Below are 17,451 nucleotides of genomic sequence, written 5' to 3'. Positions count from 1 at the left end.
TTGAATTTTTTGAATTTTTATTTATTTATTTTAAATTTTATATTGAAGTGTTCTGTGTGAGGTGCCTTGAGACGGCTTTTGTTGTGATTTGGTACTTTATAAGTTGACTAAATTGAATTGAATTGAATTGAATTGAAGACCTGGGGTATTTAAACTCTTGATCAGGGTAATTTGGGTAGTTTCTGTTGTCATTTTGATTTAAAACGAGTAAACACAGTTGTTTGACAATAAATGGCTTCACACAACCACTGTATATTTGGCTTTTGCTTCCCCAAAACAACCATTGTTTTTCATCCTTCATCCTTGCATGTTGGTACAGAGTGCTTGTCTTCAGTTCATAATCTCTCACATTCAAAGTCAGATCCAGTTGCAGAGGGGCTGGGCACATTGATCAAGAACATCTCCTTGTGAATGGGTGGAGGTGTGTGTGATAGGCTTCCCCTTCCATGGTCTGGGTTGGAGGCTAGGTTGAGCTGATTTTTTGGCTTCTTCTCTACCCAGTTTAGAGGAGCCTTTAGTCTGCTGCCTTCTGCAGCAGGTCGAGCATGAGCATCAGCCTTTGGCTTGAAATGTTTCAGCTTCACTGTGTCTTTGGCTTCATGGGTGCATGGCAGCAGAACAGCAACATCTTTACGGAACTTGGAGCTGAGACCAAAGTAGATGAGAGGATTGTAGAAACTGGCAGACTTTGCAAAGAGGCGGGTGAAGATGCTGGTCAGGTTTGGAACATGGAAGCCACAGGCAGACCACATGGACACCACAGCATATGGTGACCATGCCAGGATGAAGGCAGTACAGATCACTATGGAAACCTGGATGAGAAAGAAGAAAATGAAATTTTAACCTAAAAGAATTTTTGTCATGCACAGTCAGGTCCATATGTATATGGACAGTGACAGTTTTTCCAGTGTTCAATTTTTCAATTTCGCTTTCACTTTATTCAATTTATAAAAGCACCAAATCACGACATTGCCCCAAGGCGCTTCACACAAAACAGTTCAAAAACAGTTTAGCGTGAATTAAGAACAAGTATAAAACACAATTAAAAACAACATTTAAAACAATAAAATTTAAAAGAATTAAAAAGCAGAATAACACACTATATTAACCAAAGCACTGATTAAAAAAAAAATGTCTTCAGTCTTGACTTGAAGGTGTCCACAATATCGGACTGTCTCATCGACACTGGGAGACAGTTCCACAATACTGGGGCACGATAAGAAATGGCCCTTTGACCTACAGACCTCTTCTTCACCCTTGGGACACAAAGCAGTCCTGCATCAGATGAGCGCAAAGCCCGGGACCTTAAAGTCTGATCTCACAGAGACAGGTAGCCAATGGAGGGGTGCCAGAACAGGTGTAATATGGTCAAACTTTCTAGTGTGTGTCAAAAGTCTGGAAACAGTATTCTGAACTAATGCTTACAATGGATTCGGATACCACTACAGTTCTGTTGCTGTTAGATCTCAGTGCTGCATTTGATATAGTCGATCATCATATTCTACTTGATAGGCTGGAAAATCATTTTGGGATTACTGGGAGTGCCCTTGCATGGCTGAAGTCATACTTGACCAGTCGTTTTCACTGTGTTTTGTACAGTAACACTACCTCTAACCTTAGTGACATGAAATTTGGGGTTCCGCAGGGGTCTGTCTTAGGTCCCCTGCTTTTCTCCCTTTATATAGCACCCCTTTGGCACATATTGGGGCATTCTGGGATTACCTTTCACTGCTATGCAGATGATACTCAGTTATACATGCTGATAACTGCTGGTAATCTCGTTCACATAAAATCCTTAGAAGATTGCTTTGCAGCAGTGAGAAGTTGGATGTCTAGAAACTTCCTACTTTTAAACACTGATAAGACTGAAATCAATCAATCAATCAACTTTTTTCTTGTATAGCGCCAAATCACAACAAACAGTTGCCCCAAGGCGCTCCACATTGCAAGGCAAGGCCATACAATAATTATGAAACACAGTCTACGTCTAAAGCAACATAACCAAGGGATGGTCCAGGGTCACCCGATCCAGCCCTAACTATAAGCCTTAGCGAAAAGGAAAGTTTTAAGCCTAATCTTAAAAGTAGAGAGGGTATCTGTCTCCCTGATCTGAATTGGGAGCTGGTTCCACAGGAGAGGAGCCTGAAAGCTGAAGGCTCTGCCTCCCATTCTACTCTTACAAACCCTAGGAACTACAAGTAAGCCCGCAGTCTGAGAGCGAAGCGCTCTAATGGGGTAATATGGTACTATGAGGTCCCTAAGATAAGATGGGACCTGATTATTCAAAACCTTATAAGTAAGAAGAAGAATTTTAAATTCTATTCTAGCATTAACAGGAAGCCAATGAAGGGAGGCCAACACGGGTGAGATATGCTCTCTCCTGCTAGTCCCCGTCAGTACTCTAGCTGCAGCATTCTGAGCCAACTGAAGGCTTTTTAGGGAACTTTTAGGACAACCTGATAATAATGAATTACAATAGTCCAGCCTAGAGGAAACAAATGCATGAATTAGTTTTTCAGCATCACTCTGAGACAAGACCTTTCTGATTTTAGAGATATTGCGTAAATGCAAAAAGGCAGTCCTACATGTTTGTTTAATATGCGCTTTGAATGACATATCCTGATCAAAAATAACTCCAAGATTTCTCACAGTATTACTAGAGATCAGGGAAATGCCATCCAGAGTAACGATCTGGTTAGACACCATGCTTCTAAGATTTGTGGGGCCAAGTACAATAACTTCAGTTTTATCTGAGTTTAAAAGCAGGAAATTAGAGGTCATCCATGTCTTTATGTCTGTAAGACAATCCTGCAGTTTAGCTAATTGGTGCGTATCCTCTGGCTTCATGGATAGATAAAGCTGGGTATCATCTGCGTAACAATGAAAATTTAAGCAATACCGTCTAATAATACTGCCCAAGGGAAGCATGTATAAAGTGAATAAAATTGGTCCTAGCACAGAACCTTGTGGAACTCCATAATTAACTTTAGTCTGTGAAGAAGATTCCCCATTTACATGAACAAACTGTAATCTATTAGACAAATATGATTCAAACCACCGCAGCGCAATGCCTTTAATACCTATGACATGCTCTAATCTCTGTAATAAAATTTTATGGTCAACAGTATCAAAAGCAGCACTGAGGTCTAACAGAACAAGCACAGAGATAAGTCCACTGTCCGAAGCCATAAGAAGATCATTTGTAACCTTCACTAATGCTGTTTCTGTACTATGATGAATTCTAAAACCTGACTGAAACTCTTCAAATAGACCATTCCTCTGCAGGTGATCAGTTAGCTGTTTTACAACTACCCTCTCAAGAATCTTTGAGAGAAAAGGAAGGTTGGAGATTGGCCTATAATTAGCTAAGATAGCTGGGTCAAGTGATGGCTTTTTAAGTAATGGTTTAATTACTGCCACCTTAAAGGCCTGTGGTACATAACCAACTAACAAAGATAGATTTATCATATTTAAGATTGAAGCATTAAATAATGGTAGGACTTCCTTGAGCAGCCTGGCAGGAATGGGGTCTAATAAGCATGTTGATGGTTTGGATGAAGTAACTAATGAAAATAACTCAGACAGAACAATCGGAGAGAAAGAGTCTAACCAAATACCGGCATCACTGAAAGCAGCCAAAGATAACGATACATCTTTGGGATGGTTATGAGTAATTTTTTCTCTAATAGTCAAAATTTTGTTAGCAAAGAAAGTCATGAAGTCATTACTAGTTAAAGTTAATGGAATACTCAGCTCAATAGAGCTCTGACTCTTTGTCAGCCTGGCTACAGTGCTGAAAAGAAACCTGGGGTTGTTCTTATTTTCTTCAATTAGTGATGAGTAGAAAGATGTCCTAGCTTCACGAAGGGCTTTCTTATAGAGCAACAAACTCTTTTTCCAGGCTAAGTGAAGATCTTCTAAATTAGTGAGACGCCATTTCCTCTCCAACTTACGGGTTATCTGCTTTAAGCTACGAGTTTGTGAGTTATACCACGGAGTCAGACACTTCTGATTTAAAGCTCTCTTTTTCAGAGGAGCTACAGCATCCAAAGTTGTCTTCAATGAGGATGTAAAACTATTGACAAGATACTCTAACTCCCTTACAGAGTTTAGGTAGCTACTCTGCTCTGTGTTGGTATATGACATTAGAGAACATAAAGAAGGAATCATATCCTTAAACCTAGTTACAGCGCTTTCTGAAAGACTTCTAGTGTAATGAAAATTATTCCCATCAGGGTAAATGTAAATGTTATTAAAAAATGATCAGACAAAAGGGAGTTTTCAGGGAATACTGTTAAGTCTTCTATTTCCATACCATAAGTCAGAACAAGATCTAAAATATGATTAAAGTGGTGGGTGGACTCATTTACTTTTTGAGCAAAGCCGATAGAGTCTAATAATAGATTAAATGCAGTGTTGAGGCTGTCATTCTCAGCATCTGTGTGGATGTTAAAATCGCCCACTATAATTATCTTATCTGAGCTAAGCACTAAGTCAGACAAAAGGTCTGAAAATTCACAGAGAAACTCACAGTAACGACCAGGTGGACGATAGATAATAACAAATAAAACTGGTTTTTGGGACTTCCAATTTGGATGGACAAGACTAAGATACAAGCTTTCAAATGAATTAAAGCTCTGTCTAGGTTTTTGATTAATTAATAAGCTGGAATGGAAGATTGCTGCTAATCCTCCGCCCCGGCCCGTGCTACGAGCATTCTGACAGTTAGTGTGACTCGGGGGTGTTGACTCATTTAAACTAACATATTCATCCTGCTGTAACCAAGTTTCTGTTAGGCAGAATAAATCAATACGTTGATCAATTATTATATCATTTACCAACAGGGACTTAGAAGAAAGAGACCTAATGTTTAATAGACCACATTTAACTGTTTTAGTCTGTGGTGCAATTGAAGGTGCTATATTATTTTTTCTTTTTGAATTTTTATGCTTAAATAGATTTTTGCTAGTTATTGGTGGTCTGGGAGCAGGCACCGTCTCTACGGGGATGGGGTAATAGGGGGATGGCAGGGGGAGAGAAGCTGCAGAGAGGTGTATAAGACCACAGCTCTGCCTCCTGGTCCCAATGCTAGACAGTCACAGTTTGGAGGATCCCAAAAAATTGGCCAGATTTCTAGAAATGAGAGCTGCTCCCTCTAAAGTGGGATGGATGCCGTCTCTCCTAACAAGACCAGGTTTTCCCCAGAAGCTTTGCCAATTATCAATGAAGCCCACCTCATTTTTTGGACACCACTCAGACAGCCAGCAATTCAAGGAGAACATGCGGCTAAACATGTCACTCCCGGTCTGATTGGGGAGGGGCCCAGAGAAAACAACAGAGTCCGACATTGTTTTTGCAAAGTTACACACCGATTCAATGTTAATTTTAGTGACCTCCGATTGGCGTAACTGAGTGTCATTACTGCCGACGTGAATTACAATCTTACCAAATTTACGCTTAGCCTTAGCCAGCAATTTCAAATGTCCTTCGATGTCGCCTGCTCTGGCCCCCGGAAGACAATTGACAATGGTTGCTGGTGTCGCTAACTTCACATTTCTCAAAACAGAGTCGCCAATAACCAGAGTTTGATCCTCGGCGAGTGTATCGTCGAGTGGGGGAAAACGGTTAGAGATGTGAACGGGTTGACGGTGTACACGGGGCTTCTGTTTAGGGCTACGCTTCCTCCTCACAGTCACCCAGTCAGCCTGCCTTCCCGACTGCACGGGGTCTGCCAGGGGGGAACTAACGGCGGCTAAGCTACCTTGGTCCGCACCGACTACAGGGGCCTGGCTAGCTGTAGAATTTTCCACGGTGTGGAGCCGAGCCTCCAATTCGCCTAGCCTGGCCTCCAAAGCTACGAATAAGCTGCACTTATTACATGTACCGTTACTGCTAAAAGAGGCCGAGGAATAACTAAACATTTCACACCCAGAGCAGAAAAGTACGGGAGAGACAGGAGAAGCCGCCATGCTAAAATGGCTAAGAGCTAGTAGCTACGCTAAGCTAGCGGATTCCCAAACAGGGAATCCGACACTAGACAGGCTGTGGAGCAGCACAGGTAACGCACGACAACAGTGCTAAAATAAAATAAAAATCCACTAGACAGGCTGTGGAGCAGCACAGGAAACGCACAACAACAGTGCTAAAAAATAAAATAAAATAAAAATAAAAATCCACTGGACAGGCTATGGAGCAGCACAGGCAACGCACGACAACAGTGCTAAAACAAAATAAAAATCCACTAGACAGGCTGTGGAGCAGCACAGGTAATGCACGACAACAGTGCTAAAATAAAATAAAAATCCACTAGACAGGCTGTGGAGCAGCACAGGTAACGCACAACAACAGTGCTAAAAAATAAAATAAAATAAAAATAAAAATCCACTGGACAGGCTGTGGAGCAGCACAGGTAACGCACAACAACAGTGCTAAAAAATAAAATAAAATAAAAATAAAAATCCACTGGACAGGCTGTGGAGCAGCACAGGCAACGCACGACAACAGTGCTAAAACAAAATAAAAATCCACTAGACAGGCTGTGGAGCAGCACAGGTAACGCACGACAACAGTGCTAAAACAAAATAGAAATCCACTAGACAGGCTGTGGAGCAGCACAGGTAACGCACGACAACAGTGCTAAAACAAAATAAAAATCCACTAGACAGGCTGTGGAGCAGCACAGGTAACGCACGACAACAGTGCTAAAACAAAATAAAAATCCACTAGACAGGCTGTGGAGCAGCACAGGTAACGCACGACAACAGTGCTAAAACAAAATAAAAATCCACTAGACAGGCTGTGGAGCAGCACAGGTAACGCACGACAACAGTGCTAAAACAAAATAAAAATCCACTAGACAGGCTGTGGAGCAGCACAGGTAACGCACGACAACAGTGCTAAAACAAAATAAAAATCCACTAGACAGGCTGTGGAGCAGCACAGGTAACGCACGACAACAGTGCTAAAACAAAATAAAAATCCACTAGACAGGCTGTGGAGCAGCACAGGTAACGCACGACAACAGTGCTAAAACAAAATAAAAATCCACTGGACAGGCTGTGGAGCAGCACAGGTAACGCACAACAACAGTGCTAAAAAATAAAATAAAATAAAAATAAAAATCCACTGGACAGGCTGTGGAGCAGCACAGGCAACGCACGACAACAGTGCTAAAACAAAATAAAAATCCACTAGACAGGCTGTGGAGCAGCACAGGTAACGCACGACAACAGCGCCCAAAAAAATAAAATAAAAATCAAAATCCACTGGACAGGCTGTGGAGCAGCACAGGTAACGCACGACAACAGTGGTAAAAAATAAAATAAAAATCCACTGGACAGGCTGTGGAGCAGCACAGGTAACGCACGACAACAGCGCCCAAAAAAATAAAATCAAAATCAAAATCCACTGGACAGGCTGTGGAGCAGCACAGGTAACGCACGACAACAGTGCTAAAAAATAAAATAAAAATCCACTGGACAGGCTGTGGAGCAGCACAGGTAACGCACGACAACAGCGCCCAAAAAAATAAAATCAAAATCAAAATCCACTGGACAGGCTGTGGAGCAGCACAGGTAACGCACGACAACAGTGCTAAAAAATAAAATAAAAATCCACTGGACAGGCTGTGGAGCAGCACAGGTAACACACGACAACAGTGGTAAAAAATAAAATAAAAATCCACTAGACAGGCTGTGGAGCAGCACAGGTAACGCACAACAACAGTGCTAAAACAAAATAAAAATCCACTAGACAGGCTGTGGAGCAGCACAGGCAACGCACGACAACAGTGCTAAAACAAAATAAAAATCCACTAGACAGGCTGTGGAGCAGCACAGGTAACGCACGACAACAGTGCTAAAATAAAATAAAAATCCACTAGACAGGCTGTGGAGCAGCACAGGTAACGCACAACAACAGTGCTAAAAAATAAAATAAAAATAAAAATCCACTGGACAGGCTGTGGAGCAGCACAGGTAACGCACAACAACAGTGCTAAAAAATAAAATAAAAATAAAAATCCACTGGACAGGCTGTGGAGCAGCACAGGTAACGCACAACAACAGTGCTAAAAAATAAAATAAAATAAAAATAAAAATCCACTGGACAGGCTGTGGAGCAGCACAGGCAACGCACGACAACAGTGCTAAAAAATAAAATAAAAATAAAAATCCACTGGACAGGCTGTGGAGCAGCACAGGTAACGCACAACAACAGTGCTAAAAATAAAATAAAAATAAAAATCCACTGGACAGGCTGTGGAGCAGCACAGGTAACGCACAACAACAGTGCTAAAAAATAAAATAAAAATAAAAATCCACTAGACAGGCTGTGGAGCAGCACAGGTAACGCACAACAACAGTGCTAAAAAATAAAATAAAAATAAAAATCCACTGGACAGGCTGTGGAGCAGCACAGGTAACGCACAACAACAGTGCTAAAAAATAAAATAAAACAAAAATAAAATCCACTGGACAGGCTGTGGAGCAGCACAGGCAACGCACGACAACAGTGCTAAAACAAAATAAAAATCCACTAGACAGGCTGTGGAGCAGCACAGGTAACGCACGACAACAGCGCCCAAAAAAATAAAATCAAAATCAAAATCCACTGGACAGGCTGTGGAGCAGCACAGGTAACGCACGACAACAGTGCTAAAAAATAAAATAAAAATCCACTGGACAGGCTGTGGAGCAGCACAGGTAACGCACGACAACAGCGCCCAAAAAAATAAAATCAAAATCAAAATCCACTGGACAGGCTGTGGAGCAGCACAGGTAACGCACGACAACAGCGCCCAAAAAAATAAAATCAAAATCAAAATCCACTGGACAGGCTGTGGAGCAGCACAGGTAACGCACGACAACAGTGCTAAAAAATAAAATAAAAATCCACTGGACAGGCTGTGGAGCAGCACAGGTAACGCACGACAACAGCGCCCAAAAAAATAAAATCAAAATCAAAATCCACTGGACAGGCTGTGGAGCAGCACAGGTAACGCACGACAACAGTGCTAAAAAATAAAATAAAAATCCACTGGACAGGCTGTGGAGCAGCACAGGTAACACACGACAACAGTGGTAAAAAATAAAATAAAAATCCACTAGACAGGCTGTGGAGCAGCACAGGTAACGCACAACAACAGTGCTAAAACAAAATAAAAATCCACTAGACAGGCTGTGGAGCAGCACAGGCAACGCACGACAACAGTGCTAAAACAAAATAAAAATCCACTAGACAGGCTGTGGAGCAGCACAGGTAACGCACAACAACAGTGCTAAAAAATAAAATAAAATAAAAATCCACTGGACAGGCTGTGGAGCAGCACAGGTAACGCACAACAACAGTGCTAAAAAATAAAATAAAAATAAAAATCCACTGGACAGGCTGTGGAGCAGCACAGGTAACGCACAACAACAGTGCTAAAAAATAAAATAAAATAAAAATAAAAATCCACTGGACAGGCTGTGGAGCAGCACAGGCAACGCACGACAACAGTGCTAAAAAATAAAATAAAAATAAAAATCCACTGGACAGGCTGTGGAGCAGCACAGGTAACGCACAACAACAGTGCTAAAAAATAAAATAAAAATAAAAATCCACTGGACAGGCTGTGGAGCAGCACAGGTAACGCACAACAACAGTGCTAAAAAATAAAATAAAAATAAAAATCCACTAGACAGGCTGTGGAGCAGCACAGGTAACGCACAACAACAGTGCTAAAAAATAAAATAAAAATAAAAATCCACTGGACAGGCTGTGGAGCAGCACAGGTAACGCACAACAACAGTGCTAAAAAATAAAATAAAATAAAAATAAAAATCCACTGGACAGGCTGTGGAGCAGCACAGGCAACGCACGACAACAGTGCTAAAACAAAATAAAAATCCACTAGACAGGCTGTGGAGCAGCACAGGTAACGCACGACAACAGCGCTAAATAAAAATCCACTGGACAGGCTGTGGAGCAGCACAGGCAACGCACGACAACAGTGCTAAAACAAAATAAAAATCCACTAGACAGGCTGTGGAGCAGCACAGGTAACGCACGACAACAGCGCCCAAAAAATAAAATAAAAATCAAAATCCACTGGACAGGCTGTGGAGCAGCACAGGTAACGCACGACAACAGTGCTAAAATAAAATAAAAATCCACTAGACAGGCTGTGGAGCAGCACAGGTAACGCACGACAACAGTGCTAAAAAATAAAATAAAATAAAAATAAAAATCCACTGGACAGGCTGTGGAGCAGCACAGGCAACGCACGACAACAGTGCTAAAACAAAATAAAAATCCACTAGACAGGCTGTGGAGCAGCACAGGTAATGCACGACAACAGTGCTAAAATAAAATAAAAATCCACTAGACAGGCTGTGGAGCAGCACAGGTAATGCACGACAACAGTGCTAAAACAAAATAAAAATCCACTAGACAGGCTGTGGAGCAGCACAGGTAACGCACGACAACAGCGCCCAAAAAAATAAAATAAAAATCAAAATCCACTGGACAGGCTGTGGAGCAGCACAGGTAACGCACGACAACAGTGCTAAAATAAAATAAAAATCCACTAGACAGGCTGTGGAGCAGCACAGGTAACGCACGACAACAGTGCTAAAAAATAAAATAAAATAAAAATAAAAATCCACTGGACAGGCTGTGGAGCAGCACAGGTAACGCACGACAACAGTGCTAAAAAATAAAATAAAATAAAATAAAAATCCACTAGACAGGCTGTGGAGCAGCACAGGTAACGCACAACAACAGTGCTAAAAAATAAAATAAAATAAAAATAAAAATCCACTGGACAGGCTGTGGAGCAGCACAGGCAACGCACGACAACAGTGCTAAAACAAAATAAAAATCCACTAGACAGGCTGTGGAGCAGCACAGGTAATGCACGACAACAGTGCTAAAATAAAATAAAAATCCACTAGACAGGCTGTGGAGCAGCACAGGTAACGCACAACAACAGTGCTAAAAAATAAAATAAAATAAAAATAAAAATCCACTGGACAGGCTGTGGAGCAGCACAGGTAACGCACAACAACAGTGCTAAAAAATAAAATAAAATAAAAATAAAAATCCACTGGACAGGCTGTGGAGCAGCACAGGCAACGCACGACAACAGTGCTAAAACAAAATAAAAATCCACTAGACAGGCTGTGGAGCAGCACAGGTAACGCACGACAACAGTGCTAAAACAAAATAGAAATCCACTAGACAGGCTGTGGAGCAGCACAGGTAACGCACGACAACAGTGCTAAAACAAAATAAAAATCCACTAGACAGGCTGTGGAGCAGCACAGGTAACGCACAACAACAGTGCTAAAACAAAATAAAAATCCACTAGACAGGCTGTGGAGCAGCACAGGTAACGCACGACAACAGTGCTAAAACAAAATAAAAATCCACTAGACAGGCTGTGGAGCAGCACAGGTAACGCACAACAACAGTGCTAAAACAAAATAAAAATCCACTAGACAGGCTGTGGAGCAGCACAGGTACGCACAACAACAGTGCTAAAAAATAAAATAAAATAAAAATAAAAATCCACTGGACAGGCTGTGGAGCAGCACAGGCAATGCACGACAACAGTGCTAAAACAAAATAAAAATCCACTAGACAGGCTGTGGAGCAGCACAGGTAACGCACGACAACAGTGCTAAAACAAAATAAAAATCCACTAGACAGGCTGTGGAGCAGCACAGGTAACGCACGACAACAGTGCTAAAACAAATAAAAATCCACTGGACAGGCTGTGGAGCAGCACAGGTAACGCACAACAACAGTGCTAAAAAATAAAATAAAATAAAAATAAAAATCCACTGGACAGGCTGTGGAGCAGCACAGGCAACGCACGACAACAGTGCTAAAACAAAATAAAAATCCACTAGACAGGCTGTGGAGCAGCACAGGTAACGCACGACAACAGCGCCCAAAAAAATAAAATAAAAATCAAAATCCACTGGACAGGCTGTGGAGCAGCACAGGTAACGCACAACAACAGTGCTAAAAAATAAAATAAAATAAAAATAAAAATCCACTGGACAGGCTGTGGAGCAGCACAGGTAACGCACGACAACAGTGCTAAAAAATAAAATAAAAATCCACTGGACAGGCTGTGGAGCAGCACAGGTAACGCACGACAACAGCGCCCAAAAAAATAAAATCAAAATCAAAATCCACTGGACAGGCTGTGGAGCAGCACAGGTAACGCACGACAACAGTGCTAAAAAATAAAATAAAAATCCACTGGACAGGCTGTGGAGCAGCACAGGTAACACACGACAACAGTGGTAAAAAATAAAATAAAAATCCACTAGACAGGCTGTGGAGCAGCACAGGTAACGCACAACAACAGTGCTAAAACAAAATAAAAATCCACTAGACAGGCTGTGGAGCAGCACAGGCAACGCACGACAACAGTGCTAAAACAAAATAAAAATCCACTAGACAGGCTGTGGAGCAGCACAGGTAACGCACGACAACAGTGCTAAAATAAAATAAAAATCCACTAGACAGGCTGTGGAGCAGCACAGGTAACGCACAACAACAGTGCTAAAAAATAAAATAAAAATAAAAATCCACTGGACAGGCTGTGGAGCAGCACAGGTAACGCACAACAACAGTGCTAAAAAATAAAATAAAATAAAAATAAAAATCCACTGGACAGGCTGTGGAGCAGCACAGGCAACGCACGACAACAGTGCTAAAACAAAATAAAAATCCACTAGACAGGCTGTGGAGCAGCACAGGTAACGCACGACAACAGCGCCCAAAAAAATAAAATAAAAATCAAAATCCACTGGACAGGCTGTGGAGCAGCACAGGTAACGCACGACAACAGTGCTAAAATAAAATAAAAATCCACTAGACAGGCTGTGGAGCAGCACAGGTAACGCACAACAACAGTGCTAAAAAATAAAATAAAATAAAAATAAAAATCCACTGGACAGGCTGTGGAGCAGCACAGGCAACGCACGACAACAGTGCTAAAACAAAATAAAAATCCACTAGACAGGCTGTGGAGCAGCACAGGTAATGCACGACAACAGTGCTAAAATAAAATAAAAATCCACTAGACAGGCTGTGGAGCAGCACAGGTAACGCACAACAACAGTGCTAAAAAATAAAATAAAATAAAAATAAAAATCCACTGGACAGGCTGTGGAGCAGCACAGGTAACGCACAACAACAGTGCTAAAAAATAAAATAAAATAAAAATAAAAATCCACTGGACAGGCTGTGGAGCAGCACAGGCAACGCACGACAACAGTGCTAAAACAAAATAAAAATCCACTAGACAGGCTGTGGAGCAGCACAGGTAACGCACGACAACAGTGCTAAAACAAAATAGAAATCCACTAGACAGGCTGTGGAGCAGCACAGGTAACGCACGACAACAGTGCTAAAACAAAATAAAAATCCACTAGACAGGCTGTGGAGCAGCACAGGTAACGCACGACAACAGTGCTAAAACAAAATAAAAATCCACTAGACAGGCTGTGGAGCAGCACAGGTAACGCACAACAACAGTGCTAAAACAAAATAAAAATCCACTAGACAGGCTGTGGAGCAGCACAGGTAACGCACAACAACAGTGCTAAAAAATAAAATTAAATAAAAATAAAAATCCACTGGACAGGCTGTGGAGCAGCACAGGTAACGCACGACAACAGTGCTAAAACAAAATAAAAATCCACTAGACAGGCTGTGGAGCAGCACAGGTAACGCACGACAACAGTGCTAAAACAAAATAAAAATCCACTGGACAGGCTGTGGAGCAGCACAGGTAACGCACAACAACAGTGCTAAAAAATAAAATAAAATAAAAATAAAAATCCACTGGACAGGCTGTGGAGCAGCACAGGTAACGCACGACAACAGTGCTAAAACAAAATAAAAATCCACTAGACAGGCTGTGGAGCAGCACAGGTAACGCACGACAACAGTGGTAAAAAATAAAATAAAAATCCACTGGACAGGCTGTGGAGCAGCACAGGTAACGCACGACAACAGTGCTAAAAAATAAAATAAAAATCCACTGGACAGGCTGTGGAGCAGCACAGGTAACGCACGACAACAGCGCCCAAAAAATAAATCAAAATCAAAATCCACTGGACAGGCTGTGGAGCAGCACAGGTAACGCACGACAACAGTGGTAAAAAATAAAATAAAAATCCACTGGACAGGCTGTGGAGCAGCACAGGTAACGCACGACAACAGTGCTAAAAAATAAAATAAAAATCCACTGGACAGGCTGTGGAGCAGCACAGGTAACGCACGACAACAGTGCTAAAAAATAAAATAAAAATCCACTGGACAGGCTGTGGAGCAGCACAGGTAACACACGACAACAGTGGTAAAAATAAAATAAAAATCCACTAGACAGGCTGTGGAGCAGCACAGGCAACGCACGACAACAGTGCTAAAACAAAATAAAAATCCACTAGACAGGCTGTGGAGCAGCACAGGTAACGCACGACAACAGTGCTAAAAATAAAATAAAAATAAAATCCACTGGACAGGCTGTGGAGCAGCACAGGTAACGCACAACAACAGTGCTAAAAAATAAAATAAAATAAAAATAAAAATCCACTGGACAGGCTGTGGAGCAGCACAGGCAACGCACGACAACAGTGCTAAAACAAAATAAAAATCCACTAGACAGGCTGTGGAGCAGCACAGGTAACGCACGACAACAGCGCTAAATAAAAATCCACTGGACAGGCTGTGGAGCAGCACAGGCAACGCACGACAACAGTGCTAAAACAAAATAAAAATCCACTAGACAGGCTGTGGAGCAGCACAGGTAACGCACGACAACAGCGCTAAATAAAAATCCACTGGACAGGCTGTGGAGCAGCACAGGTAACGCACGACAACAGCGCCCAAAAAAATAAAATAAAAATCAAAATCCACTGGACAGGCTGTGGAGCAGCACAGGTAACGCACGACAACAGTGCAAAAAAAAATAAATAAATAAATAAAAAAAATAAAATAAAATAAAATAATAAAATAAAAATCCACTGTACAGGCTGTGGAGCAGCACAGGTAACACACGACAACAGTGGTAAAAAATAAAATAAAAATCCACTGGACAGGCTGTGGAGCAGCACAGGCAACGCACGACAACAGCGCCAAAAAATAAAATAAAAATCCACTGAACAGGCTGTGGAGCAGCACAGGTAACGCACGACAACAGTGCTAAAAAATAAAATAAAAATCCACTGGACAGGCTGTGGAGCAGCACAGGTAATGCACGACAACAGTGCTAAAATGAAATAAAAATCCACTAGGCAGGCTGTGGAGCAGCACGACAACAGTGCTAAAAAATAAAATAAAAATAAAAACGAAAGCGTTAGCAAGCTAGTTAGCTTGCCAACGCTGATGAAGGTTAGCTGATAAAAGAGCTCCGTCGCGATGCTTCGACCGTTAGAGGTCTTCTTTAGGCGTTGGAGCACGGTGAAAAAGTAAAAAAAAGTAAAAAAGTCTTGAAAAAGACTGTTAATTCAAAGAACTCAAACAGCTCAGTTCAAACAGCTAACAGATACAGCAGAACACCGCTGTGCTCCGGAACCAGAAAAAAGTCCACCCTCCACCACAATAAGGTGGCAATTCAGGAAGGGGGCAATAATAAGAGTGGAAAATCTGGAATACTACCAGATTGAAATTGAAATGAAATGATGGTTCTTGGTCCAGTGAGACATCGGCATCAATTTGACCAGTTAACGCTCAGCCTCGGCTCGTGTGTCATACATCACACTGACAAAGTGAGGAACCTTGGGGTAATTTTTGATCCTCCATTGTCCTTTGGCCTCCACATTAGAAATATTACGAGGACTGCTTTCTTCCACCTGCGAAATATAGTGAAGATTCGTCCCATCCTGTCTATGGCTGATGCTGAGATCCTGATCCATGCATTTATCTCTTCTAGATTGGACTACTGCAATGTTCTATTTTCTGGTTTACCGCAGTCTAGCATTAGGGCTCTCCAATTGGTTCAGAATGCTGCAGCCAGACTTTTGACATGAAGCAGAAAGTACAACCACATTACACCCATTTTGGCATCTCTTCACTGGCTTCCTGTCCCAGTGAGATCAGATTTTAAGATTCTGCTACTAACCTATAAAATTATTCATGGACTGGCACTTCCCTACCTAGCTGACCTGATTAAACCTTACGTACCGGCCCGGGCTTTACGTTCTCAGGGTGCAGGACTACTTTGTGTCCCTAAGGTGAATAAGAAGTCTGTGGGTCACAGAACTTATCGTGCCCCTGTTCTGTGAAATAATCTCCCTGCGTCAATAAAACAGTCAGATTCTGTGGAGATTTTCAAGTCCAGACTTAAGACACAGTTATTTTCCCTTTCATATGGCTAGCATACTGGTACAGTTTTGTTTTACGCTTTTTATTCTTTTAATTCATGTTATTAGTAATTGGAGCGGGCTGCGGCCTCAACTTTACCTAAATTCTGGGTCTTTTAGTGAAGTTTAGGGCTAGTGGCCGGCAATCACCTTAGTATTTCTCTGTTTTTCTTGTTGTTTAATGTTGACAAATTATACCGTATTTTTTGTCTTTCTGATGCCTGATTCTGTTTTTTCTCTCTGTTTAAGGTGCAGCTCCATCCAGAGATGGGAGTTGTATTCGTGTTGGCGATCCTACTGTCTTGTGCGCCAATAGCATTTCTTATAATATAATATAATAATTTATTAATTTATATAGCGCCAAATCACGAGTAATCGCCTCAAGGTGCTTCACAACATTTAAAAGCAGAATAAAATGAAATAAGATTAAAACACAATAAAAAAATGTAACCATAAAAGGTAAAAGAAATAAAATAAATAAAACAAATACAAAAGACACACAATCATATAAAATACTAATGATAAACAGGAAGAACAAATGTGTCTTCAGCCTGGCTTTAAAAGTCTCTACAGAGTCCGACTGTCGTATCAGCGCAGGCAGATCATTCCACAGAGCTGGGGCGCGGTGATAAAAAGCCAGAGAAGGGATGCCAGAACCGGCGTAATATGGTCAAACCCTCTGCTTCGTGTCAGAAGTCTGGCAGCAGCATTTTGAACCAGTTGAAGACCCCTGATGCTGGACTGTGGTAAACCAGAAAACAAAGCATTACAATAGTCCAATCTAGAAGAAACAAAAGCATGAATCAGTCTCAGCATCAGCCATAGACAGGATGGGACGAATCTTTGCTATATTTCTTAGATGAAAGAAAGCAGTCCTCGTAATGTCCCTAATGTGGAGGTCAAAGGACAACGTAGGATCAAAAATTACCCCAAGGTTCCTCACTTTGTCAGTATGATGTATAACACATGAACCTAGGCTAAGCGCTAGCTGATCAAATTGATACCGATGTCTTGCTGGACCAAGAACCATCATTTCAGTCTTATCAGAGTTCAAAAGTAGAAAGTTGTTAGACATCCAACTTCT

At 41.6% G+C, this 17,451-nt stretch overlaps 1 protein-coding gene across 1 annotated transcript in view; it reads right to left on the bottom strand.

The window, feature by feature from the left end:
* Window positions 1–245: 245 nt before the first annotated feature.
* opn6a (opsin 6, group member a) overlaps window positions 246–17,451 on the bottom strand; it is a 91,091-nt gene continuing 73,885 nt past the window's right edge. The window contains exon 6 of the mRNA XM_034189188.1: window positions 246–812. Coding sequence (XP_034045079.1) covers window positions 336–812 — 477 coding nt within the window. The 3' untranslated portion in view covers window positions 246–335. The remainder of the gene's footprint in view (window positions 813–17,451) is intronic.

The sequence above is a fragment of the Thalassophryne amazonica genome, chromosome 15 (assembly GCF_902500255.1).
Source record: "Thalassophryne amazonica chromosome 15, fThaAma1.1, whole genome shotgun sequence".
Lineage (NCBI taxonomy): Eukaryota > Metazoa > Chordata > Actinopteri > Batrachoidiformes > Batrachoididae > Thalassophryne > Thalassophryne amazonica.
The sequence above is the reverse complement of the archived record's forward strand: the minus strand, read 5'-3'. Positions and strand labels throughout refer to the sequence as shown.